The sequence below is a fragment of the Hyperolius riggenbachi genome, chromosome 11 (assembly GCF_040937935.1).
Source record: "Hyperolius riggenbachi isolate aHypRig1 chromosome 11, aHypRig1.pri, whole genome shotgun sequence".
Classification (NCBI taxonomy): domain Eukaryota; kingdom Metazoa; phylum Chordata; class Amphibia; order Anura; family Hyperoliidae; genus Hyperolius; species Hyperolius riggenbachi.
In genome coordinates, this window is record NC_090656.1 from 61,831,621 (window position 1) to 61,857,541 (window position 25,921).

At 39.3% G+C, this 25,921-nt stretch overlaps 1 protein-coding gene and 1 long non-coding RNA gene across 3 annotated transcripts in view; one reads left to right on the top strand and one right to left on the bottom strand.

The window, feature by feature from the left end:
• LOC137538580 (uncharacterized) overlaps positions 1 to 11,215 on the bottom strand; it is a 20,000-nt gene extending 8,785 nt beyond the window's left edge. For both annotated transcript variants that reach the window (XR_011024837.1, XR_011024836.1), the window contains exon 1: positions 11,115 to 11,215. This is a non-coding gene — a long non-coding RNA (uncharacterized lncRNA). The remainder of the gene's footprint in view (positions 1 to 11,114) is intronic.
• Positions 11,216 to 12,764: 1,549 nt separating this feature from the next.
• FOXF1 (forkhead box F1) lies at positions 12,765 to 19,600 on the top strand. Its single transcript, XM_068261614.1, has 2 exons — positions 12,765 to 14,385; positions 18,506 to 19,600. The coding sequence occupies exons 1-2, from the start codon at positions 13,416 to 13,418 to the stop codon at positions 18,661 to 18,663; spliced, it is 1,128 nt and encodes a 375-aa protein (XP_068117715.1). The 5' UTR covers positions 12,765 to 13,415; the 3' UTR covers positions 18,664 to 19,600.
• The last annotated feature ends 6,321 nt before the right edge of the window (positions 19,601 to 25,921 follow it).

The following is a 25,921-nucleotide window of genomic DNA, read 5'->3' on the forward strand; positions in this document are numbered from 1 at the left end:
TAGACCAAGAGACGCCTAGCACCCCCAACACCTTAATCTCTAGTTATCTGGCTTGCAGTCACTGCCATGTATCCCCATTTCTTATTTCTCTTTGCTTCAAATACAATAGGGGAATGATAGCTGAGTGAGTTGTGCGCCCCCTCCTACACTGCGCCCAGAGGCTGGAGCCTCTCTCGCCTCTGCCTCGGCCTGGCCCACCATGCAGATGTGTAATGGCCCATACTCACGGGCTTTAATTGTCGCCGCAACACACGGCGTGCGCGTGTTGCGGCGACAGGTTGCCCATGAGTATGAGGCGCAACACGGGCGCGCACCCCGAACCATCGCTCGTCGCTGCTGTCGCCAGGCGATTGGCACAGCAGCGAGGGAGGAACAACAGTGACAGCTTCCGCCGCATCAGTTGCCAGGTCCCTCCGCCGTATGTATGCAGAGGGACCTGGCGACGAGCTGTCGCTGGCCTGTCGCGACTCGCGCACACGCTCCCGTGTGCCAGCGACAGGCCACAAATGTAGCCCGTGAGTATGGGCCATTATAATGTTTTTGACTATGGAGATGTTTCTTATGTTTCTGGTGACTTTTGTTAATAAATCGAGCTTTGGCCACAGCCTATGAGCACTGCTCTGCTTGTGATTAGTGTTGGGCGAACAGTGTTCGCCACTGTTCGGGTTCTGCAGAACATCACCCTGTTCGGGTGATGTTCGAGTTCGGCCGAACACCTGACGGTGCTCGGCCAAACCGTTCGGCCATATGGCCGAACTAAGAGCGCATGGCCGAACGTTCCCCGAACGTTCGGCTAGCGCTGTGATTGGCCGAACGGGTCACGTGGTTCGGACCCGAACGCGCTCTGATTGGCCGAACTGTCACGTGGTTCGGGTAAATAAATACCCGAACCACGTCATATCTCCGCCATTTGTCTGTGGGTTTAGCTTTGGGTAGGCAGGCAGGGTAGTTCGCGCTCCAGCCACGCTAGCCAGGGTCCCCCCCAGTCATTGTGTGTCGCTGCTGGGAACAGTAGTACACCGCTCGTTCAGCCACACTATATAGCATTCTGTGTACTGTTCTGTGTCTGCTGGGAACAGTAGTACACCGCTCGTTCAGCCACACTATATAGCATTCTGTGTACTGTTCTGTGTCTGCTGGGAACAGTAGTACACCGCTCGTTCAGCCACACTATATAGCATTCTGTGTACTGTTCTGTGTCTGCTGGGAACAGTAGTACACCGCTCGTTCAGCCACACTATATAGCATTCTGTGTACTGTTCTGTGTCTGCTGGGAACAGTAGTACACCGCTCGTTCAGCCACACTATATAGCATTCTGTGTACTGTTCTGTGTCTGCTGGGAACAGTAGTACACCGCTCGTTCAGCCACACTATATAGCATTCTGTGTACTGTTCTGTGTCTGCTAGGAACAGTAGTACACCGCTCGTTCAGCCACACTATATAGCATTCTGTGTACTGTTCTGTGTCTGCTGGGAACAGTGGTACACCGCTCGTTCAGCCACACTATATAGCATTCTGTGTACTGTTCTGTGTCTGCTGGGAACAGTGGTACACCGCTCGTTCAGCCACACTATATAGCATTCTGTGTACTGTTCTGTGTCTGCTGGGAACAGTAGTACACCGCTCGTTCAGCCAGACTATATACCATTGTTTACTGACACTATATAGCAGACTATATAGCATTGTGTGTACACCGCTCAGCCAGACTATATACCATTGTTTACTGACACTCTGTGTACACCGCTCAGCCAGACTATATACCATTGTTTACTGCCACTCTGATTCTGCTGGGAACAGTAGTACACCGCTCGCTCAGCCAGACTATATACCATTGTTTACTGACACTATATAGCAGACTATATAGCATTGTGTGTACACCGCTCAGCCAGACTATATACCATTGTTTACTGACACTCTGTGTACACCGCTCAGCCAGACTATATACCATTGTTTACTGCCACTCTGATTCTGCTGGGAACAGTAGTACACCGCTCGCTCAGCCAGACTATATACCATTGTTTACTGACACTATATAGCAGACTATATAGCATTGTGTGTACACCGCTCAGCCAGACTATATACCATTGTTTACTGACACTCTGTGTACACCGCTCAGCCAGACTATATACCATTGTTTACTGCCACTCTGATTCTGCTGGGAACAGTAGTACACCGCTCGCTCAGCCAGACTATATACCATTGTTTACTGACACTATATAGCAGACTATATAGCATTGTGTGTACACCGCTCAGCCAGACTATATACCATTGTTTACTGACACTCTGTGTACACCGCTCAGCCAGACTATATACCATTGTTACCGTTGCCGGTCCCTGTTTATGGAACCTCTTATCTTTATTACATTTATGACTACATGGCGGTACAAAGCATGCTATCCGCACGCTTTTTGTCCTCATGCAAGGCCTGGGTTGTTGTGTCTCACAAAGCGTGGCCTTCTCCTCCTGCGCCTCCTCCTGTTCCATCACGTGTGCTGCTGCTGCTGCTGCTGCTGGGTTAGCGTTGCCGCGTGGTCCCTGTTTATTGAACCTCTTATCTTTATTACATTTATGACTACATGGCGGTACAAAGCATGCTATCCGCACGCTTTTTGTCCTCATGCAAGGCCTGGGTTGTTGTGTCTCACAAAGCGTGGCCTTCTCCTCCTGCGCCTCCTCCTGTTCCATCACGTGTGCTGCTGCTGGGTTAGCGTTGCCGCGTGGTCCCTGTTTATTGAACCACTTATCTTTATTACATTTATGACTGCATGGTGGTACAAAGCATGCTATCCGCACGCTTCTTGTCCTCATGCAAGGCCTGGGTTGTTGTGTCTCAAAGCGTGGCCTTCTCCTCCTGCGCCACCCTCCTCCTGTTCCATCACGTGTGCTGCTGCTGGGTTAGCATTACCGGTCCCTTTTCCTGGAACCTCTTATATGTATTACATTTATGACTGCATGCCGACAAAAAGCATGTTACCTGTGCAAAGAAAACAGACATTTCCCGCATTTAAAAGACAGTTTTCCCTTTGAAACTTTAAAATCGATTTTCTCAAAAACTATAAGCTCTTTTTGCTAAATTTTTTTTTCCTCTTGTACCCACTCCCAAGGTGCACATACCCTGTAAATTTGGGGTATGTAGCATGTAAGGAGGCTTTACAAACCACAAAAGTTCGGGTCCCCATTGACTTCCATTATGTTCGGAGTTCGGGTCGAACACCCGAACATCGCGGCCATGTTCGGCCTGTTCGGCCCGAACCCGAACATCTAGATGTTCGCCCAACACTACTTGTGATGTAGGACGGGGACAGGCTTTTAGGCAGTTTATATTGCTGTCTCTGTATAATTAATACAATTGCCCTTGAGGGGGGGGGGGGGGGGGGGGGGTTGACATTCGTGAAATGATTGAGCAGTGAACACAGGAGAGGGACACAGGATGGATTTTCCTGTCTGACATACACATTGTGATTTGAAGCAACTGCGACTTGTGGGATATGGAAGTCACATACTCCAGCCACAGCAGAGATCAACCTGATGTATTCTACATGAAAAACATACTATAAATAAATGTCTGCTTACCCCATGTCATACCCGCCCTCCCAGCACCAATGTCTATCACTTCCCACTCTCCCTATTTCCTTTCAGCTGTTTAAATAGTAATCATTATGTTTATTAACTAACTCAATTATTCCTCCCCTTCATTCTCTTTTACTTCTTCACCCTCCAAATCCCCCCCCCCCCCCATCATTTTATTGTTCGATCCTCCCACTTAGTTCCATCTCCCCTTTATTTTCTTGCACCTTCGCCTTGCAGTGCTGGGTCCCTGGTCCGAATCCCAGCCAGGGCACTAACTGCATGGTGCTTGAATTTTCTGTCTGCATGGGTTTCCTCCAGGCATTCAGGTCCCCCCCCCCCCCCCCCCCGCATCCCAAAGTCATACAGATAATGTTTTTGGCTCTAGACTATTGTGGGCATATGACTATGGTAGGGATTAGAGTGTGAACCCCTCTGAAGAACAGTTAGTGACAAGACTAAATACTCTGTAAAGCGCTGTGGAAAATGTTGGTGATATATAACTAATAATAGAATAAATCTCAGCTAAAAGAATAAATCCCAGCTAAAAAGAGGAAGAGAGGCATAGAACATATCCTAAGTTTTTATTACTGTCTGGATTCAGAATGATTCAGAATGAGGAGAAATAAACTTGCTTTTGTTAAAGAACAGTAGAGAAAGGGATATTGTCTCAAGAGAAAATACATGCTGCAAGCCTGGCACTCAAAATAATAATAAAAATAACATTCTATTTTTTTAATGATCAGTTTTATAGATTAATTAAGAGGAATTTTCTACCAAACTCGAATGGGCATTTTATCTAATTCTCTATAAAACTGATCAAGATAGGTAGCACGGTGGCGTAGTGATTAGCTCTCACGCCTTGCAGCGCTGGGTCCCTGGTTCGAATCCCAGCCAGGGCACTATCTGCAAAGAGTTTGTATGTTCTCTCCGTGTCTGCGTGGGTTTCCTCCGGGCACTCCGGTTTCCTCCCACATTCCAAAAACATACGGATAAGTTAATTGGCTCTCCCTAAAATTGGCCCTAGACTACAGTACTTACACTACATAATATAGACATATGGCAATGGTAGGGATTAGATTGTGAGCTCCTTTGAGGGACAGTTAGTGACAAGATATATATATACACTGTACAGCGCTGCGTAATATGTCGGCGCTATATAAATACTAAATAATAATAATAATAATAATTTGTCAGTAGAAAAGTTTCATATGTTTTTCATTCCATAAAGTTTATTGAATACTTGTCAGTTGATGTAGTTGTTAATCATAAAAGTGACCAGAAGACATTGGTTCAATGTTGCACTTTGAGCATACATTCCACTATTATTTTCTTTAAGGTTTTTGGTTAAGGTTAACGTTCTTTAAGGTATTTGATTTCTAGCGAATTGCAGACATATGAATTTAATGTAATATTTTTTTTATTTATTCATTGGCTCTGATGGGAATTGTTTAAGATTTTTTTTTATAATACAATAAATATATTTAAGGGGGAAAAAATGTTTTTAGCTCTGGATAAATGCACTGGATAAGTAGATAAAATATGCACAATCACACGAGTATAAAATCAAAAGTCATAAAACTTGGTCAGTTGGCCACATACAGATTATTGAATCTACATCTTTCTGAAGAATATATATGTATATATACATTTTATTGTTTTATTTAATTTATTGTATTTATTTTTCAGGACTACTTATAACTTATATTTATAAGTAGCAGCATAGATTTTCTGTGGTTCGGGGGATACACCTACAGCTTTCTTCTGTAGATCCTTAAACAAATGCTCCTAGGAATTATTGCCACTTGTAGTCCCTGCACAGCTGGGGTAAAATATATGCAATTCTATCAAAGATGCATGCATAGTAAAGGCAATGGACTTTGTGATAGCCATTCTTCCCTGCCAAATGGTTAATGAGACTGGGGGTGTCCTTATCCAGCTACTCCATCTTATCTCACCAGATGTTGCTGTATAATGTAATTACATGTACACTGGCTGCCCACTCCCTCCTCCTCCTCCCTCCTGCATTCTGCTGTATGAAGGGACCACTGGAGAATAACACCAGGCACAACTTCATGTCTGCTCAGTACCCACAAGGATCTGTGGAAGTGATAGAAAAATCCTCCAGACTTAGACATTTTCCACAAAATCTATTTGTATCCGTTGGACAACTTTATATTGAAAAGGAGAGCAAAACTTAATATTGAAAAGGAGAGCAAAATTTCCAGCCTTTCAAATTTGTATTTTGACAAGGTCAGGGAATTTTAAAAATAAACCCCTTACCCCACCAAATTTCAGCATATCTACCTTAAAATGTACCTTTACAATTAAGGTAAATATGAGAGCATTGTTGTGCAGATTTTAGATTATCAACAATAAAGTATAAAATTGGCAAAACCAAAGACATATAAGGTTAAGCAATTGGTTTTCATTTTTATGATTCATTTTATTATAATTACACTAGGAATAAAAAAAAAAACGCTTTATTTCAAGCACCTCTCCCATGTACAATCTAATGCAATACAAATATTTTATTGAAAAAATACATACCAAAAAAGGTTAAAATCACTTTTATTATCTATTATTGATTTTTCCTTTTCTGTACTCCTTTATTGTAAGTTTGGATGATCTTCCCTATTGTTTTCTTGTGTATTTCTGCCACAATAGCTTGTATCTGTTATTTTTAACTATATCACAACAGAATATATTTAATATTTTTTTGTATGTGCTTGTTATTTGTACTATGAATAAACTGTTTATATATTTTTCATTCATTCTTCTTATTCTTGTGTACATTGTTCTTTATGCAGTTTCATGAAAAAATTGTGATATGATGACAATGTTGATACTACTACAATTATAATAATAATTTTGTCATAATACATACCCTACATATAGCTTGATGGGAGTAAGTATTTTATTTATTTAATTGTATTATTCAGCGCTGCGTAATATGTTGGCACTTTGTAAATACAATAAATAAATACCCATAATCTTAAAATGAATAATATTGTGGTGGATATTGTGGTGGATTATGTACAGTAAAAAAAAATAAAAGTAAAGGGGAGGACCTTGCTCTTATGAGCTTACAATCTAGGACAAATATGCAGGTATATTGTAAAACCTTTTTTAATATTATTTTTATAGTATAGTATTGTTAGCTAGACATTATTATTAATTTTACTGTTTTTAAAGTGATGTTGATAACAATGTTATTCACATGTCTGTATTCTTCTTTTAAACTTTTGTTTTGCTTTATATTTTATAAGAACGTAATTTAGTTCATAGTGTAGCATAAACAGGTATAAAATATTTATTATGTATACATTAATGTGTATATAACAGTATTTTATTATGTTTAAATGACTTAGCAGCATAGCTTAATATTTAGAGGAATTATGTAACAAAAGAAGAACCACTAAACTCCTTAGCTTTTAGGAAGTCTACAAGAAATAGGTTTGAGTAAACGTTTTATTTTTCGTTTATCTTTTAGCATGATTTTTGCCTGAAGTCTGTAAATTAAGGGAATGGAAGGTTTGACCAAATACTTGAGGCTAGAAAGTCAATGAAAATGTAAGATTGTGGTAGAAAGGGGTAAAAAAAACGGCTCAGAACTGATATCATAATCAGGGGTTATCTGCATGGTCTAAAGGGTGACAGGGAGGAGGTGTTGTCAGTAAAAGATTCATCAGAAAACTGAGAAAATTAAGGATTGGGAATATATATATATATATATATATATATATATATATATATATATATATATATATATATATATATATATATATATATACACACACACATATATAAATATATCACATGCTACTCAATTTTTCCATTCAATTAAGCAATCTATTTGATAATTTCATCAAATCACCTGCAAATTGATTCTGTAATTTTGAATTGTAATCAATATTAAGTGTAAGAGTCAAAGTTATAACATTTCCATAGATAATACAAGTATCAAAAGGGTTTTTGAGACTTTCCGTTGATACCTGTTTGGTCAAACATGCTCTTCCTTCTGTTTATCCATTGGAAATGCCTTTGTTACAGAGCCGACCATCAATTAGTAGGAATGTAACATACAATTTAATTTTGATATATTGATGATATTTCTATCAAACAAGCTGATCAAATTGAAAGTCAGTTGAACTGAAATCTATCCCTCTATGCCTAGCTTAACCAACTTAGCTTGATTAATTTATTTTTCAGTTATCTTGCGGTTTAGTAGTTGGTTTACCCATATGATTTGTGAAAAAAAGACTGATGTGGGAACCATTTTACTATTATTGTTTTTATTATTGATTTATAAGGCGCCAATATATTCTGTGGCACGGGATAAATTAAGATAACCAAATGAAAGCTCTTCTGCACAGCCGTTTCTATAGTTGAATGTCTACACTGTTTTATTGAATTCTAGGAACAGGTATCATGTAATGCTTTTACCCCAGACTTCTATTTCAGTCAGAGCTAGTCACCCAGGCTGGAACTACACCCCCCATAGGCTGATACTTGTAGTCTCGCCTAAATCAAGCACTACAAATTCAAGCTTTTTTAATTAAAATTTACCATATTAGACTTTTCCACTCTCTGTTTTATGACAATATTATTTTGTTTCTTCATAAATACATGTCAAACTTTTAATACTACCACTGCACTACTAATGCTACAAGGAAATGCTTTTAAAAATAATATTTTTATACAAAGTTTTCCATTTATTAAACATGTTCATATAAAGTGCCGTGTAAGATGTTGGCGCTTTATAAATATATACAATAAATAAATAAAATACATTTTCAAAGATTTACCTCAAAATCAGAAACATCAGGAAATAAAATGTTTTTTTTTTTTTTTACTTATTAATTAAAACTCATTTCAGGTTTCTATTGCTGTCTCATATTTCTGAGCCTGAGTTCGGATCCTATTCCACAGTATCCAAAGCTGAACTGGGGCTAAGTTTTAAAAGTAAAATAGTTCCATTTCCATTTTCTTTTTTAATTTACAAGGCATTTAAACATGCTTTCCCAAGTTCATGATAAAATATTTTTTCCCTTCTAATATATTTACATATCTTAGTTCCATAACAATCCCTAAACAATTTATAATTAATATATAATATAATAATTGACTTCCCATAACCCTATTAATGTATCTAGTCTGGCTAATTATTGCCATTATCCCAATAGATATGTGTATTTTTGAAGGCCGTGCTGGGCCATCTAGTGCCTCAAATATTTGTGGGGACCCATAACTGCCCCCTGGTGGACATCATGTGTTATTGTTACAAAAACCATTGACCACTATTAACTTCTATGAAGTGCCCCTGTCATCACCTTTTACTAGTAGTGTCTGTCCATAGCCAACTGGTGAAGGGGGGGGGGGGGGGGGTCAGCAGCACAGTGGTCCCTCCCCTCAGGCCACCTTATGTAAACGCAGTCCAGGCTGCTGGGGTGAGGAGGGGAGACCCTAGTGTTAATTAGAAGCAGGGACAGGAGAGAGGGGCGCGCCTGTCTGCTCCATCCCTGGGTGGTCTGCCTCTGATAAACACAGACCCCTCTCTCTGCTTGCTCCAGTGTTACCTATAGACAGGGGGGCTCATGTTACACTCCAACCGTCTTGCAGACTCCTGACCAACTTACTCAATTATCTCTAGTAAAAGAAGAATCTGAGCCCATTCTGTGCCCAAAATGCCACCAAGCTATAGAATAGCTCACCTTTCCAATGGCTAAAAACACATTTAGGGGCTGTATGCTCCTTTCTTTGCATTCAAATATTGCTAAACATTATTTAGTAATCCCACTCAATAATGGCCACACATTTTCAAGCACCATCAGTTTATCCTGCACCCAAAATGCCAACTTATTATAAAATATCCAATCTCAGAAAGAACTAGATGAAAATTTCTGACTATATTGTGCCAATGGGGTGCCTAAAATACATCCATACGAATCGGTAGCCACAGGGAAGAATTGATACTAGGTGCTTGTGTGGTATTCATTCATACAATTATTATTCATTTAACATCAATATTACCAGTAAATAGCTAGGTACTTCCTTATGTGTCAGGAGTAACTATATGTCCTGCAGCAAATGCATTGCGAGTCTATGGCTACGGTAATGTAAATAGGCAAGCATAAGCCTCCTGCGCGCTATATCACACAAACATTACATACAAACCTACATTACCTCCTACAATTCATATAGCTTACAAGCACAAGGTGGACAACCTGGTGTATAACAATAATGATAACAATGATTTAAATTATAATTCAAGCAATAATTTAGTCCCTACTGGCAGAGAACCAATATATATCTACCTATACAGTATATCTATATCTATCTATCTATCTATCTATCTATCTATCTATCTATCTACTGTGTAGGTATATATATTACATAAGTATATATTATTATTATTGATTTACATAGCGCCAGTATATATATATATATATATATATATATATATATATATATATATATATATATATATGTATGTATATATATTAGTATTTCTATAGCGCCAACATCTTCCGCAGCACTGTACATAGTATATTGTCTTCTCTGACACACACACACACACACACACACACAAATATATTCAGCAGTATTTTCAAATAATTAATTTAGTGGCATTTCATATTAAAGGTCCATAGATTAGTAATATATATATATATATATATATATATATATATATATATATATATATATATATACATATATAAATATATATATATATATATATATATATATAATGTATACAGTATATAGTGTATTACGCTGTTACTGTTACTTATGTCATTGCTACCCCCCATGCACGTGCACACACACACACACACACACACACACACAAGACAAATAACATTTATATTGCGCTTTTCTCCTGGCAGACTCAAAGCACCAGAGCTGCAGCCACTAGAGCACGCTCTATAGGCAGTAGCAGTGTTAGGAACACTTGCTTAGGGTCTCCTACTGAATAGGTGCTGGTTTACTGAACAGGCAGAGCCGAGATTCGAACCCTGGTCTCCTGTGCGCGCGCTCGCGCGCACACACACACACACACACTATAGTATTTTTTTCTTTCCACACACATTATTGGACGTATGTTTGCATTGATCAGTTGCATGCACCCCTTTATGGAAATGTACATGTAGCCCCAAGCTGTGGGTACCATAATACACCCTGCTTTTGGTAACCTTGTCTCAAGTGGCCCCCGACAGGTACATATTGGTAAGAAACACTGGAGAATTGTGCATAAATGCTTTCCATGCGTTACTTTATGTTTTTATAAACTAAAAGCTCTTATTTTAGTTTTTTGAATTATATCTTTTTTATTTTATTTTTTGTAATGACAAACTTTACTACAATGAATTGCCTACCACAAGTTCAAGTGTCCCTAGAGGACAAAGAGTGACCTTAAAAAGCAGTGTGGTCCCTCACTGCCTCCTCCTCCTCTTCTCCTGGTATCGGACTGATGCCTCTCTCCAGCAACTCTACAGAGCGGCCAGTTTACTTCTAAGTGGGTGACAAAAGCTGGAAGTGACTTACCTTGATGGATGGGCCTGCCCCTTGTGACAGGGGCACGCTGCCCTCTCTACAGGCCCTTACCCCGGGAAGGCTGAGCAGCAGCGCAGGACCCGGTGAACGACTCACAGGGAAGCCTGACTGAGCACAAGGCAGGGAGGGGTTTTTTTTATTCACAGAACCTGTTTATATTGCGCTGTATAAACATCCTATCTAGTCGAGCAACTCCAACTCCCCGAAAATGGGCAAGACCAGCAGCAGGCACCTTCCAGCCAGACCCCTCTGTGCCCCCCAGGACTCCATCACTTTCCCTGGGCTCTGCCAGCCCAGAAAACCCACAAAAATGCTTTAATATCCGTTTTACAGTGTGTGAAATAAGGCTGCACCTCTGTGTCCTGCGAGCACATAGCGGGGGCCTCGGAGCTCTGCACACAGTGACATCATCATCATAATAATAATAATAATAAGCAGCTCAAACCCATCTCTCAGCATTGTACACATTCACATCAATCACCTTACACCAGATGAGCTTACACTCTAACATCACTTATTCATTTAGTAATGGCGAGTTTAAACTTCAACAAAGTTCAGGAAAAAATTTAATGTGGGCTTCTCGTACCTCTGAAAAGGGATCTAGAAGTACTTGCATATCTTCTTGGGGAACTACAAGTCTTAGCTTGCCCTTTGCTTTTCCAATTCATGAGCCGTCCCAGTCTGCTATGTTCCTCTCTTCCTCCTCCTGTGGAACTACAAGTCCCAGCCTGCTCTGTGCTTCATGTAGAACTACAAGTCCCAGCCTGCCCTGTGCTTCACGTAGAATTACAAATTCCAGTCTTCACTTTCCCAGCCTATCCCAAATTAAAATCAGTCCTTTAAAGTAGCTGTGCTTGTGAACCATGAATTCCTGCTCTTTTGGAGCCTGTAGTCCTCACCTACCGTGTGTGTGTGTGTGTGTGTGTGTGTGTGTGTGTGTGTGTGTGTGTGTGTGTGTGTGTGTGTACATGGGTATGTGTGTGTGTGTGTGTGTGTGTGTGTATATGCGTATGTGTGTGTGTATGTTGTATGTGTGTGTGTGTGTATGGTGTGTGTGTCAGTGTGTATGTATGTGTGTGTGTTAGTGTGTTAGTGTGTTAGTGTGTGTGTGTGTGTGTGTGTGTGGTATGTGTGTGGTGTGTGTATATGTGTGGTGTGTGTGTGGCGTGTGGTGTGTGGTGTGTGTGTGTGTGGTGTGTAAAAGTTACACACAGGAGTTTAACCGTTGTCTTTCTATTTCGAGAAAACAAAAATTGTACTTGAATTAATATCGCTATTCGCTAACATTTTGCAAACCTTATTTTGCTTTGCACTGCTGTATCTTTATTAGAAATAGGCAAAAGATACCACCATGCATTGATGTGTGATAAGCTGATTATTAGCTGACAAGTACGCATAATTACTTAACAAAAAATGTTCATAGTTAATAATAATAAAAATAAAAAGTACCAAACTCAAGAGTGATTTAAAGAGAGTAAAGTGATGGCGCCTTTAATTGACCCCCAGTCGTCAGGGGAGTGGGTGTACCCAAAAAAAGAAAAAAAAAGTGGGGTGGGGGGTTGATCTGTGGGCGGGGTCACCCTACTTTACATCTGACTGAGAAGAGTGGACAGATGCTGATGACTAGAGAGATAAGTATAAGGAGAAGCAGAGTAGTGGGCAGAATCCAACAGAGGCTGCAATGCAAAGCAGCTCCCAGGTGCATCCAGAGTCACTCAGGAGGAGACCCCAGGAGCTATAGACAGAAGAAGACTCCTGTGGAGTTCTACTGCAGCTGAACAGAGCTCCTCTACTTTACAGGCACACAACTGCACAGACCTCAGCTGGGAAGGCGTAAAACTGCATGAGATCCATAATTCATCTGCATTCCTCCTCTACAAAGAAGACTTTAGACTGTCACTGGAGTCAGGTATAACCTGTGAAGAGTGGAGCTAGCTACAACAAGGGAACCAGGCTGCTGATTTTAGAGCCCAGTTTCCAGATATCTGAGTTGATCGCTCAGCTAGAACTCGCAGAAGAGCTTTGACACAGCAGCCAGAACTGGGCAGGACAGTCAGCCTGTTAATATTCCTCTTCCTGTTCCAGCTGTTGTAGCAGTACTCAGGAGGAGAAGCTGATTCTCCCAGTCTCCAGACATCAGTCTCTCAGGCTTCTCGACCAGCTGTGGCAGCAGCAGTCACCACTCAGAACTTTCTAAGGAGCTTTTTCTTCCAGCCCTTCAGAGACTAGTCTGTCACCCATCCTCTGACCACAGTCCATTTCTCATTGCTCAAACATATTCCAGCTTTCCCAATGACTGCAGAGATCCAGCAACCACCTCCCCAGACCCCTTCCCAGAGCAGCCCCATGTCTGGAGCCACGGAAAAGCAGACTACAGTCATGGAGTCCGCCTCATGTACCACCAAGACCAAGAAGACCAATGCAGGGATCAGGAGGCCGGAGAAGCCCCCGTACTCCTATATAGCTCTGATTGTCATGGCCATCCAGAGCTCCCCCACCAAAAGGCTGACCCTGAGTGAGATTTACCAGTTTCTGCAGAGCAGGTTTCCCTTCTTTCGGGGCTCCTACCAGGGCTGGAAGAACTCTGTCCGACACAACTTGTCCCTCAATGAGTGCTTCATCAAGCTGCCCAAGGGACTTGGCAGACCAGGCAAAGGCCACTACTGGACCATTGACCCAGCTAGCGAGTTTATGTTTGAGGAAGGCTCCTTTAGGAGGAGACCCAGGGGCTTCAGGAGGAAATGTCAAGCCCTGAAACCCATGTACAGCATGATGAATGGTCTGGGCTTTAACCATATACCGGACACTTACAGTTTCCAAGGATCTGGCGGTGGCCTCTCTTGCGCACCCAACAGCCTGTCGCTGGACAGTGGCATAGGGATGATGAATGGGCATCTGCCAAGCAACGTGGATGGGATGGGGTTAACTGGACACCCAGTGTCACATCTAGCTGCCAATGGTGGGCACTCCTACATGAGTAGCTGTACGGGCTCCTCAGGAGGTGAATATGGTCACCATGATTCGGGGTCCCCTTTGCTTGGAGGAGGCGGTGTCATGGAGCCCCATTCAGTGTACACTAGCCCAGCCTCTGCCTGGGCACCCACTTCTTCTGCCCTCTCAGGAGGGGCACCTTACATCAAGCAACAGCCCCTGTCACCTTGCAACTCTGCCACCAACCCACTGTCTTCCAGCCTGTCCTCACATTCTCTGGAGCAGAACTACCTGCATCAGAACAGCCACAACACACCGTCCGACTTACAAGGTAAGCGCCAATTGAACTGTGCAACGTTGCACTAAATGCGGTCTTATAAGGCAGTGTGCATAGCGCAGTAACTCATTGCAACCTGTCAAAGTCCATTCTTATATTAAATGATGAGTCTAGACTGAGGCTGTGGTCTGATTAGTTGTTATAGGTTAGTGTCATTTTCACCCAGCTATTGATATTATCACTAAAGCTGGTCATACATTATACAATCGTTTCTCTCTTCTGTCATATAATGACCTTTCTAAACAATGTATCTGAAACTATCCTATCTGTAGATCTTTTAAGTAGATAGAAGTTTAGATTGTAAGTTTGCAAGGGCAGGGCTCTCTCACCCGTTTGTGTCTTGGAATTTTTCTATACATTTGTTCATCATGTTACATTTGTCACTGTAATTACAATGTCTACCAATTCTGTATATTGTATATATAATATAATATATAATAATATATATTATTGTGTACCACGTGTTTATGTCTTACTCTGTACAACGCCCCGATTGTGCATTATAAATTAATAATAATAAGATTGCGTAGTATACTAAGAGTCAATTACCTGATTTGAATAACATTATGACTTGTAAGTACAGATTTGCTACCTGGTTATTATTTATTATTATTGATTTATGAAGTGCCAAGATATTCCATGGTGCTTTACAGAGTAAGAAATGAACATGGGGTACATACAGAGCTGGATCATCCAAAAGGCAACTTAGGCAGATGCCTAGGGCCTGGATAGAGTCTGAGCACCCGGTTTATGCTAGCCCTCAACAAATATTGCCCAAAAAGCCAGGGGGCCATCAAGAGTGGGCCCAAAGTCGTTGCTTGCCTAGGGCGCCATTTCGCCTTAATCCATTTCTGGGTACATAATAATACAGACAATGATATACACAAAATATCTACATTGGTACATAATGCAGAATTGGTAGACATAGTGACAAATGCAACATAATGATCAAATGTATAGCCAATCCCAAGACACAAAAGGGAGAGAGAGCCCTGCCCTTGCCAGCTTACAATCCAAACTAACTAATTATTATTATTAGTCAGTCTTTACATTTAAATAATAATGATAACTAATAATATGAAGGCATCGTGGAACCATTTCAGATAGGAAAGGGAAAACGATGCAGGACAAGGCTATGCACAGATTAGTTACTGATAGGAAGGACAGTGTGAATCTGGAAAAACTTTTCTCCACTGGGAACGATCTCCCGCAGAAACCAGGAGAAAATGAGGAATGATAGGAAATGGGGGTGGATGGTCAGGAGCACATGTGGAACAAGAATGGCATGGCAGCAGTTAGCATGGTGCCACTGGGGCTGCAACCAGGCCAATTAAGGCTCAAGAGAGGGTGAAGGGTCTGTCTGAAAGCCCCAGGCTGCTTCTGGCCGTGGGGGGAGTTGTGTCAAAGTTACCCCAGATCACCATTCATTGCAGGAAACGTTGCTGATTCTCCAGCCTGGACAGACATGTCCCATTATTTCTGTAAAACAACTGCAATATTTATAATAACCTTTCTGAACAAAAAAAAAAATTAAGCAATGTCTCCAGGAATACACATTTGTTGTTACTTTTGAGGCTGTACCTTTTTTTGGTTGTACAAAATCCATAAATACAATTATACAATACAAGTACATTAAATATACAAAACACAACATAATATAAAAATATAATAGTAATAATAATAATAATATATGTATAAAAATAATAATGTCTCCATAAATGCAGATTTTATAATAATTATAATTACATATAAAATAATAATAATAATGGCCATTAATATATTTTAGTGATGTGTGTGCATAAAAATTTGAACAACACCTGCAGTTGGCCTGATGGTATAATTATACCAAGACTTAACTTGGCAGCAAAAAAATGGATATTTTTATTTGAGAGAGGTAGATATATGTATGTTAAACATTTTTGACAAAAAGGTCAATTAGGAGATGACATCATACCTAATGCAATGTAACAGATTACAGGTTGTATTTAATATATTTGTATACCAGGTCCACATCCTATAACTAACGTCATTTTTAAAATGCATTTCATGTTGTTGGCTTAATTTTGGTATTTAGGCTTCCTGTCTATTATCCCATCTATCCGGTCCCTTGGTGTTCTATCTGAGCTGTTTCCATTCATGACAAATTAACATAATTACCCCCAAGAAGTGGCTGGGGTGTTTTGAGGGTATGAACTACATGCAATGAAAAACTTCCCAGCAAAAAATGTATTTACTAGTATATTTATTAATATAAATCTCTATAAATACATTAATAAAGTCATCCTTTCTTTGCATAGATAGATAGTCAAAGCACAATACACTTGTGGTTTTATTAAATAAGTTCTTAATGTATCATTCTCTAGAATTTTTTTATTATGTTTTATTCCCCCCCATTTGCAGTTATAACGCTGCCAGTTGTTATTCTTTTCTATACTGTGTACCAAATAATCAAAAAATAGCATTTGAAAATAAAAAGGCAAGAAAAGCAACAATAAGAAGCAATATTTGTTGCAAACACATGCTGTAATATAATAATACAGAAATACAACAGCGGAAAAAAAAATTGTCAGTGTATACCGAATATATACATATTTTGTTGTATTATGACAGTTGTATACTAGTAATAAAATGCATAATAGCAGACTTTGGAGCACAGTCACATCTGATGCAGAGAGAGTGACATGAATAAATGAAATCCAAATATCAATGAGGAAAATAATAATAATTATGTTAATAATTATAATAGCCATGGTTATATTGCAAGTGGTGTGTGTGTGCAAAAAAGTTGCAACAACAATACACTTCAAACTGAGAGAGAAGTAGCTGGAACTATTTTTAGATGTGAGAGGTAGATATAATATATATATATATATATATATATATGTATATGTATATATATATATATATATATATATATACACACACACACACACACACACACACACACACACACACACACACACACACACACACACACACACACACACACACACACACACATATATATATATATATATATATATATATATTTATATATATATATATATATATATATATATATGTTAAATTATACAAGGTAGTCACACACATTGAGTACGATGCAGCAGATTACACTTACTACAGCACAAGCTTGAACTAGTATATATGTGTACCATTTATATATCTTAAAACCACTGTCATCCTTTAACAGCATTATATGTTGTGGGTTTAATTTTAGAATTTCAGCTGCCTACGACTATTATCCTATCTATCCAATCCCTTTGCGTTCTATTTGAGCTGTTTCCTTTCATGACAAATTAACATAATTACCCCAATAAGTGGTTGGGATGTTCCGAGGGTATGAACTGAGGGTATGAACTGAGGGTATGAACTTGCTGAAATGAAAAACTTCCCAGCAAGCAGTGTGGTTTCTGGAATATATATATTTATTGTGTGATACTTAGCAGTAAAATAGCAAAATGTTTCACTTATTTTTAAGTTAATGGAGACTTGTAAACATCTAAATACAGAAATCCTTCTCTGAATTGAGAAACAGTCAAACCTGAAAAAGTTTGTGGTTGTATTAAATAAGATCTTACATTTAAAACGGTTAAACATTTTTCATACATTGTAAGTGTTTTCTTACATGTCTTTTCATAGTAGTTATTATAACACTGCGGGTTGTTATTCTTTTCTGTAGTGTATGATTGGTAACGGAAGTTAGCATGTGACACAAAGAAATGAACAATAGTAGCATTTATTATACATAAATTATAGATATGAATAAAAAAATTATGAGAAAAAAATTGTGTATCTAACAATTTTTCCTGTAAATGTTCATATTTCTGACTATTGTGACAGTTACTTAGTAACCCCTAACGCTAACCCTTTGGAAATCACTAAGGAAAATGTCAGAGACAAAAAATAATAATTATAATCTCAGTACATTTTGCATAATAATTTTTAGTTATTAACTATTATTTTCTTTTCCAAGAATGTCAATGTATAAGCTCCAAGGATCGTTGTGTATCTCTGTAGTTAGTGTCTCCCTGCAGGGAAATGTAGCATACAGCTGTAGAAGGACAGGTACACTATGCATTGCTTCTGTATATTAATGCTAGTTTCATCTTCACAGGTATACCCAGGTACCACTCTCAGTCTCCCAGTATGAATGACAGAAAAGAGTTTGTCTTCTCGTTCAATGCTATGGCCTCCTCCTCCATGCATTCAGGAAGTGGATCTTATTACCATCAGCAAGTCAGTTATCAGGATATCAAACCTTGTGTGATGTGACAGCTGTCAGGACCAGCCCAGAACTGGACATCACCATAGCTGGGACTCTGCCAATGGGCCGTGCAGCAGCATACAGACCCTGAAATCCTCCATGTGGAAGTTTGTGGTGGTAGCTAAGAGCGTCAGAATGTCATTTTGAATTAGTTGGCATTTAATTAAGTGCTTCACTTTGTCCATTTTTATTTTTTTCTGCTCCTGAGTTTCCTGGAAGCCATTTAAAAAAAAATGAAACTAAGACTTTCTAATATTACATCTTTTTTAATTTATATATGGTACATGCATATCCATTTTAAGTTTGTCATTCAAGAATACAGTTTCAATTTCTATTCAAGTAGGAACGGTTAATTTTTTAAAATTATATTTAAATTTTCCTTTTTCCTTTTCTTTCTAAAGGGGTGCAAAAAGACAGAGGGATGTGTAAAATATATACTTTTGATTTACTTTATCGTTTTAAACTCACCAATGGTCAATCTGCTGCATTTTGGCTTTCTGGCCAGTAAGAGCGGACGTTCAGGCCCAGATTCAAAAATTGCAGAGCTATTATGGCACTTTTACTTCCAGAAACTATTTATTTATCGTTTATTCAGTAAAAATAGAGATAAAAAGACACCACCCTGCATCAGTTTATCAGTATTAAAATGGTGTTTTTGTTGGCAATATTTGCCTTGTGAATTTTGTGTTGGGACACTGTAAATTTGGAACAAATTCAGCTCTCAGCTCTGTGTAAAAGAGAGAAATACGATATGTTTTATATAAATTTTTAAGTGGTGAAGGACTGTTTAATGCCTCTTTGTATTCGAGAAGGAAGTGCCCTGCACTGACACCAGTCTTATTTTTCTGTGCACTGTACAAATGGGTTTTTTTTTGTGTCTGTACATAAAAAAGGAAAAAAAAACAAAAATAAAATTTTTATGCTATTTGTATTATTTTTCAAAAATACTGTTTTATTTTATTTTAGGAACAAACTTCATTTTTTTTAGAAACTTAAACAAAATGTTTTCCACGGTAATATTAAATTCCATGTGTTGACTGTACATAATTATGATGGTTATAATATGCACATCTGGTATATTTATATAGAAATTTTTATCAGTAAACATTAAAATACTTTTGAATGAAACAACACACCTCAAAAGACTCTTAAGTTTATCCACTATCATTTTAACAACCACGAATATACATTTTCAATAAACAAAATATTATTATTTTTTTAAATACTTATTAATGGAAACAAACGAAAGCTCCATCTACGGTGGTTAACTAGTTTTATTTGTGATATTATGTAGGCATCAGTCGATATAGATAGGTAGACCTATATTTCATTATGCTGACCCAAGACAGTTTTTATTATTGTTTTTTACATACAGAAACTTGTATCAGAAACTACATTACTGAAAAATTCCTCTGCATTATCTTAAGTGTGATATAAAAAAAATCCTGTACGAATTAAATTAAATGTAACAAATCCTCTAGTTGCAGTTGCCAGCCAAACAGTTGTTGGTCCCGTTTTCATCATTACTCAAAATCCACTTTTACAAATTTGTACTGAGTACAACATTTTATTCTCATGCTTTTTATACACCAATGTAGTTAGAGGTGTAGAGAGAAAACATAGACGAAAATTAAAGAACCCCATAGGAATTGAATATTTCAGATAATAAGCATAATCTAGGAGGTCTTCAGTCTTCAGTGGGTCAGTCTAAGTAGACTTCAAACACAGCTGAGGTGGAACCACAAGTTTCAGCATAGAGTCCAGAAGCAAGAATAGAGCTGGCTGCTGCCATAGCAACTGGATGGTTGGTGTATTGGTTAAGGGCTCTGCCTCTGACACAGGAGACATGGGTTTGAATCTCGGCTCTGCCTGTTCAGTAAGCCAGCACCTATTCAGTAGGGGAGACCTTAGGCAAGTTTCCCTAACACTGCTACTGCCTATAGGGGGCGTCCTAGTGGCTGCAGCTCTGGCGCTTTGAGTCCGCCAGGAGAAAAGCGCGATATAAATGTTATTTGTCTTGTCTTGTCTTGTCTAATCACAGTGGAAACTTTACTGCCTCTTAGAAGTAAAAAGTTTGACATGTCCTTCATTTTATCCCAGGAGTCCTTATTTAATGCACTTTTTGTCCTGGGTGATATTTTCTCACCATATCAACAACATGCCTTTTAAGCCACCAGCAAGCACAACAAATACTCCAATATTTTTTTTTTTTTCTTAAGTCGAAACTCAGAATTTTATTTACAGTTCTTTTTCACCTACTTTTGATACTTTTTTAATTGCAGAGTGCAGAAAAGTTAAAAAAGTGAAGATGAAAAATGATCTCCTAGTAGAAAACTTAGGAGAAAAAGTGAATTGCATATGGCCCCTGTTGTCTTGCATCATCTCCTTGTATGTCATGCTGAGACCTGTAGTTCCCCAGGTGTCACAGAGCCTCAGGCTGAGGCCTGCTGAGACCAACCGCAGTGTGTCTCCCCCTTTCTGCACAATGCATCAGTCACTTCAAACTCTGCATCCTATCAGCTTTGACAAGCCTCAGATTGTGACTAATCCATCAGGGGGTGGGGTGGGGGTACAGATTGTTTTAAATTTCTTTTTGTTTAGTTTCCAGGTCTTTATGAAATGCACATTCAACATACTGCAAAGAGTTTGTATGTTCTCTCCATGTCTGCGTGGGTTTCCTCCGGGCACTCCGGTTTCCTCCCGCATTCCAAATACATACGGATAAGTTAATTGGCTCCCCCTAAAATTGGCCCTAGACTACAGTACTTACACTACATAATATAGACATATGGCAATGGTAGGGATTAGATTGTGAGCTCCTTTGAGGGACAGTTAGTGACAAGATATATATACACTGTACAGCGCTGCGTCATATGTTGGCGCTATATAAACACATATATAATAATAATAATAATAATAATAATACTTCAGCTCCATAAAAACAAAGCATAATGCTCTCTCTCTCTAACACACACACACGCATGCACGCACACACACACACGCACGCACACACACCTCTTATACATTTCTTTCTGTGCATGTAAACTATGACATTTTACTTATGATTAAGCATGGGTTAATTGCTGGTGCAAGTTTGAATAATAAGATAAGCCACAATTTACCAGTTGCAGATGTTTTAGAAATACTAAAAATATTTGGTAAACTTCAGTGTTCTATAGTTCTCAAGTCACCCCTAGACTGCAGATCGCTACACAGATACCTGATGATAGTATTGTTAAATCAGTTGTAGATTTGCGTATGTGACAAACCGTGAAAGTGTTGACTTGTCTGCCCATGCTTAAGAATTAGTTTGCAATGTAATCTGGAATCCTGGTTACGTAAAATCTTTTTAGTTGTCCATGGCAACTACTCAAGATTAATATTTTGACTTTGGCTAGGTGCCGTGGTCAGATCGGCTATGCTTACGTTACTCCTGGCTCAGATTCGGATATGTCAAATCTAAGTATTATTGTGGATATTACCATTTGCAAACATAATAGCAAGGTTTATTATAATTTTTTTTTTTATTACTTGAAATATGCACCTGATTTTTTTTGGGGGGATAAGTGCAACAGATTTAGTTTAACTGATACATCAAACTATGGGTCGGCTAAGGTTTCTATATTGGGAGATATTATATTTATAAAACTTGATAAAGTCAAGGATAATTACACTTCTCTCAGGATAATTATATAGGGAAAGTTCACAAAGTATGTAAGATACACTGAAATCATAGCAACTAGTTATGAGCTAATCAATGTTTATGGGGTAATTTGAAAGGAATTAAAAATATAGAATTAAAATTAGATGTCGCTTTGAACTGAAAGTGAAACTATATACTGTTGAAAAAAAATGCCGTCTCATCTAGGGAGGGATTTTAAGCATCATATCTGTGCATCTTGTAGCAAAAACTATTGTAATGTATTCCTAACAGAAAATGTGTACTTATGTATCATTTTTCTATAAAAATGTGAGTAGTCCAAGGTATGCAAAAAATGTTTAGAAGGCATGACAATGTATTATTTATACCTTACATTAATAGATATTTGTTACATAAGGTAAATTATGGATTTTTTATTTGAATTACTTACCTGGGCACAAGTGAGCACCACTTGATATTCTGTCAGACATCAGTAGACATCGGACAGTGGGTTGATCTGACTGCTTTCACCGCCAATTGTGTACGACTTCATGCATTACAAAGCAATAGTAAAACACTGCCCTTGTCAATCTATAACAGTACAACCTTTCTTGGTTAATGTCTGATAAATATTTCACCTGAGCATAGATCTGGATGGCCCAAGTTTTAAAGGATTTTTGTTAGACTTTCAACTCAAATTTAATTAAAACATCTACTAGTGAATTTTTTATTATTATTTTTTTTTTTTAGGACCAATTCACATTGATAATTAAAAAGGGGGGGGGGGGGGGGGAGGATTGCTGAGTGAACCCAATGCTTGAAAACCAACCAAATGGCCCACTGCACATTTTGTTGCACAAGTGTCAATAATGCATCTTGACATGTTTGAGCGGTGGCTAAGTCAATGCTACTGTGAGTAGTAATACATTGCCCACCTACTACCACCCACCTACACTACCCACAAGAAAGCCCTGATGACCAAGTGGGGGAATGGCTGCATTCATTGCCCATATGAGCTGGTCCAATGCACAATGTGGGTGGCAGAGAATGCTCTTCATTAATGTTCTATTTTGAGCTGCAAATTAATCAGGCAAGAAAATGGGAATGCAGAAAAGTTCTGTGAACTTTTTGTGTTCCAAACACTGCATTGTTGCCATGATTGTACAGAAGTGAAATTTGAACTTCCTGGTGATGGTAAAAAAATCATAGCTGGCAGCAAATAGGAATGGAAAAGTTTGGTGTTTTTAACAATGAAATATAGCATTGCAGAAAATTTCACTCAGTGCTATTTAGATAAAAACTAAATAAATAAAACTGTATAATATCTATCTTTATACTGTATATTTGTAAATCAAGTGGAGTTTAATTTTAATGCAATTGCAAGCAAGGGCAGCTGCCGATGTTGCTTTAAGCAGTGTCTACTTACCCAGATAAAACTAACTTGCTTCTGTTTACTCTTCAGGAGAGCTGTGCCTACTTTTAACTTGTTGTTCAATTGCTGCATTAGCATACATTGCTCTCTTGACTCTTTGAATGCAGGAAAATAAAGTTGACATAGTAAGGTTCTACGTAGACTGAGTACTATATGTACCCATGTTAATCTCCTCATGTCCCATGTCAGTTCAGGTACGTTTTAAAGCTAACAAAAAAAACAATTAATGATATAATGAATTGTATGTGTAGAACGGATAATTAATAGAACATTAGCAGGAAAGAAAGGAACCTCATATTTTTATTTTCAGTTATATATCATACGTTTTTTTTTTTTATAACATTGCATTATTCTGTCACAGTTGCAGTTCTAAAGCTATAAAACTAAGCAGAAAATAATGACCCTTTGAACTTTCCTGCAGTAAAACCTTATCTCAAGATGTCTCTCACCACTTCTCTGCTGTTTAAGTGCTGCAGAAAACAAGCCTGTATCTGACCCAGTGGGTCAAATAGCTCAGAGAAGCTCTTTTGTACACATCGCAACTGAAGTTTCTTAACTCTTCCTGTACTGGGTAACAATATGAGACTCTTTTCTTTGCTACTAATGTTCTATTTACTACACATAAACATCATTATCTCATTAGTTTTTGTTTTTTTATTTTTTGTTTCAGCAGTACAAAAAAACCCCCCCATCCCTGGGAAGTAGGTGGTTTTGATTGCTGGATCTTTCATAAACCATGTGCTTTGGTGGAGGGATGGTGCATTAGCACCAACCGAATCTGTTTTGGCTGAGCAGTCAATGACCCCAAGATATTACGACAAAGAGAAGAAGGATTGGGCTACAGTGTTAAAGCTGAAAGGATGGTGATTATAGCTGAATACTGCTGGTTAGTTCGTTTCACACTGGGACAGCTGCCAAACTGTTATGGCCCATACTCACAGGCTACAATTGTCGCCGCAACACGCGGCGCGCGCGTGATGCGGCTATAGGCCTGCAAGTATGAGGCGTTGCATGGGTGCGCACCCCGAACCGTCGCTCGTCGCTGCTGTCGCCATGCGATTGACCGCGGCAACTGTCACTAGTCCGTGTGAGTATGCGGACTAGCGACAGCAACAAGTAGAGAATACCTTGAGCTTCCGGCGGGGGGAGGAACAACAGCGACAGCTTCCGCCGCATCAGTTGCCAGGTCCCTCCGCCGTGTGTATGCGGAGGGACCTGGCGACGAGCTGTCGCCGGCCTGTCGCGCACACGCTCCCGTGTGCTAGCGACAGGCCTGAAAAGTTGCCCATGAGTATGGGCCATTACCTGTAGTGGGGGACAGTGGACCAAGGGACATGTGGAAGGGACCAGTGCTTTCCTGTGGGCTCGCTCAAACATGTCCATCTTTACGATATAGTATATGGTTAAATCTGAGATGTACACTATTTTTTACAGACAGCAGACGCATTGCCATTCATTTGATGGAAAATGGTGCTAAAAAACAGCATTGCACAGACACGAGACAAATTCAAATTGCCTTGCCAAAATATCGCCCATGTGGCCAAACCTGTGGTGCGGAATCCACATGCATGTGCATGCATTGCCTCAACCATCAGTTTTATAGACCCAGCAGGAAATCCTTACTGTTTCTGGGCTTGCTCTTCTTTCAGGCAGTTACCTGGGGCCATTGAGGGTCGGGGGGGCTCTGTGAATCATAGCTATTGGCAGTTCAGCAGTTTTTGCAAATAACACACATCATTATCACACTGCAGCTCTCCTCAGCCAGAGGCTATCGCACTGCTCCTGGCCCTGTCTATGTGCTCCAGGGTTGTGTGCACCACACTGCTGGTGGTTTGGAAAGTTGAAAGCACAGTTATTGCGGCTGCCTGGTGAGAGCTGCAGTACAATCACATGTGTTTTCATAATGATAATCAGCAGCATGTAGGAGAGGTGTGGCCTGGGCAGAGCACATGCCCCAGCAGGGCTACATTGGTGTGTCTGTGATATGCCAGGCTGGCACTTCCTGTGGGACCTGGTGGCACTGATGCTGCTTCCTGTGCTGTAGATAGTTGGGGTGCCCACCTCTATGATAAAACAACGGGCAACAAGTATTACCTGCTGTTAGTGTCGGGGCATAGCTGATCTATGGCAGCCATGAGAGACAGTTCCCACCGTCAGAATCAAGTTTATTGAAGATGTACGAAGGGTACATACA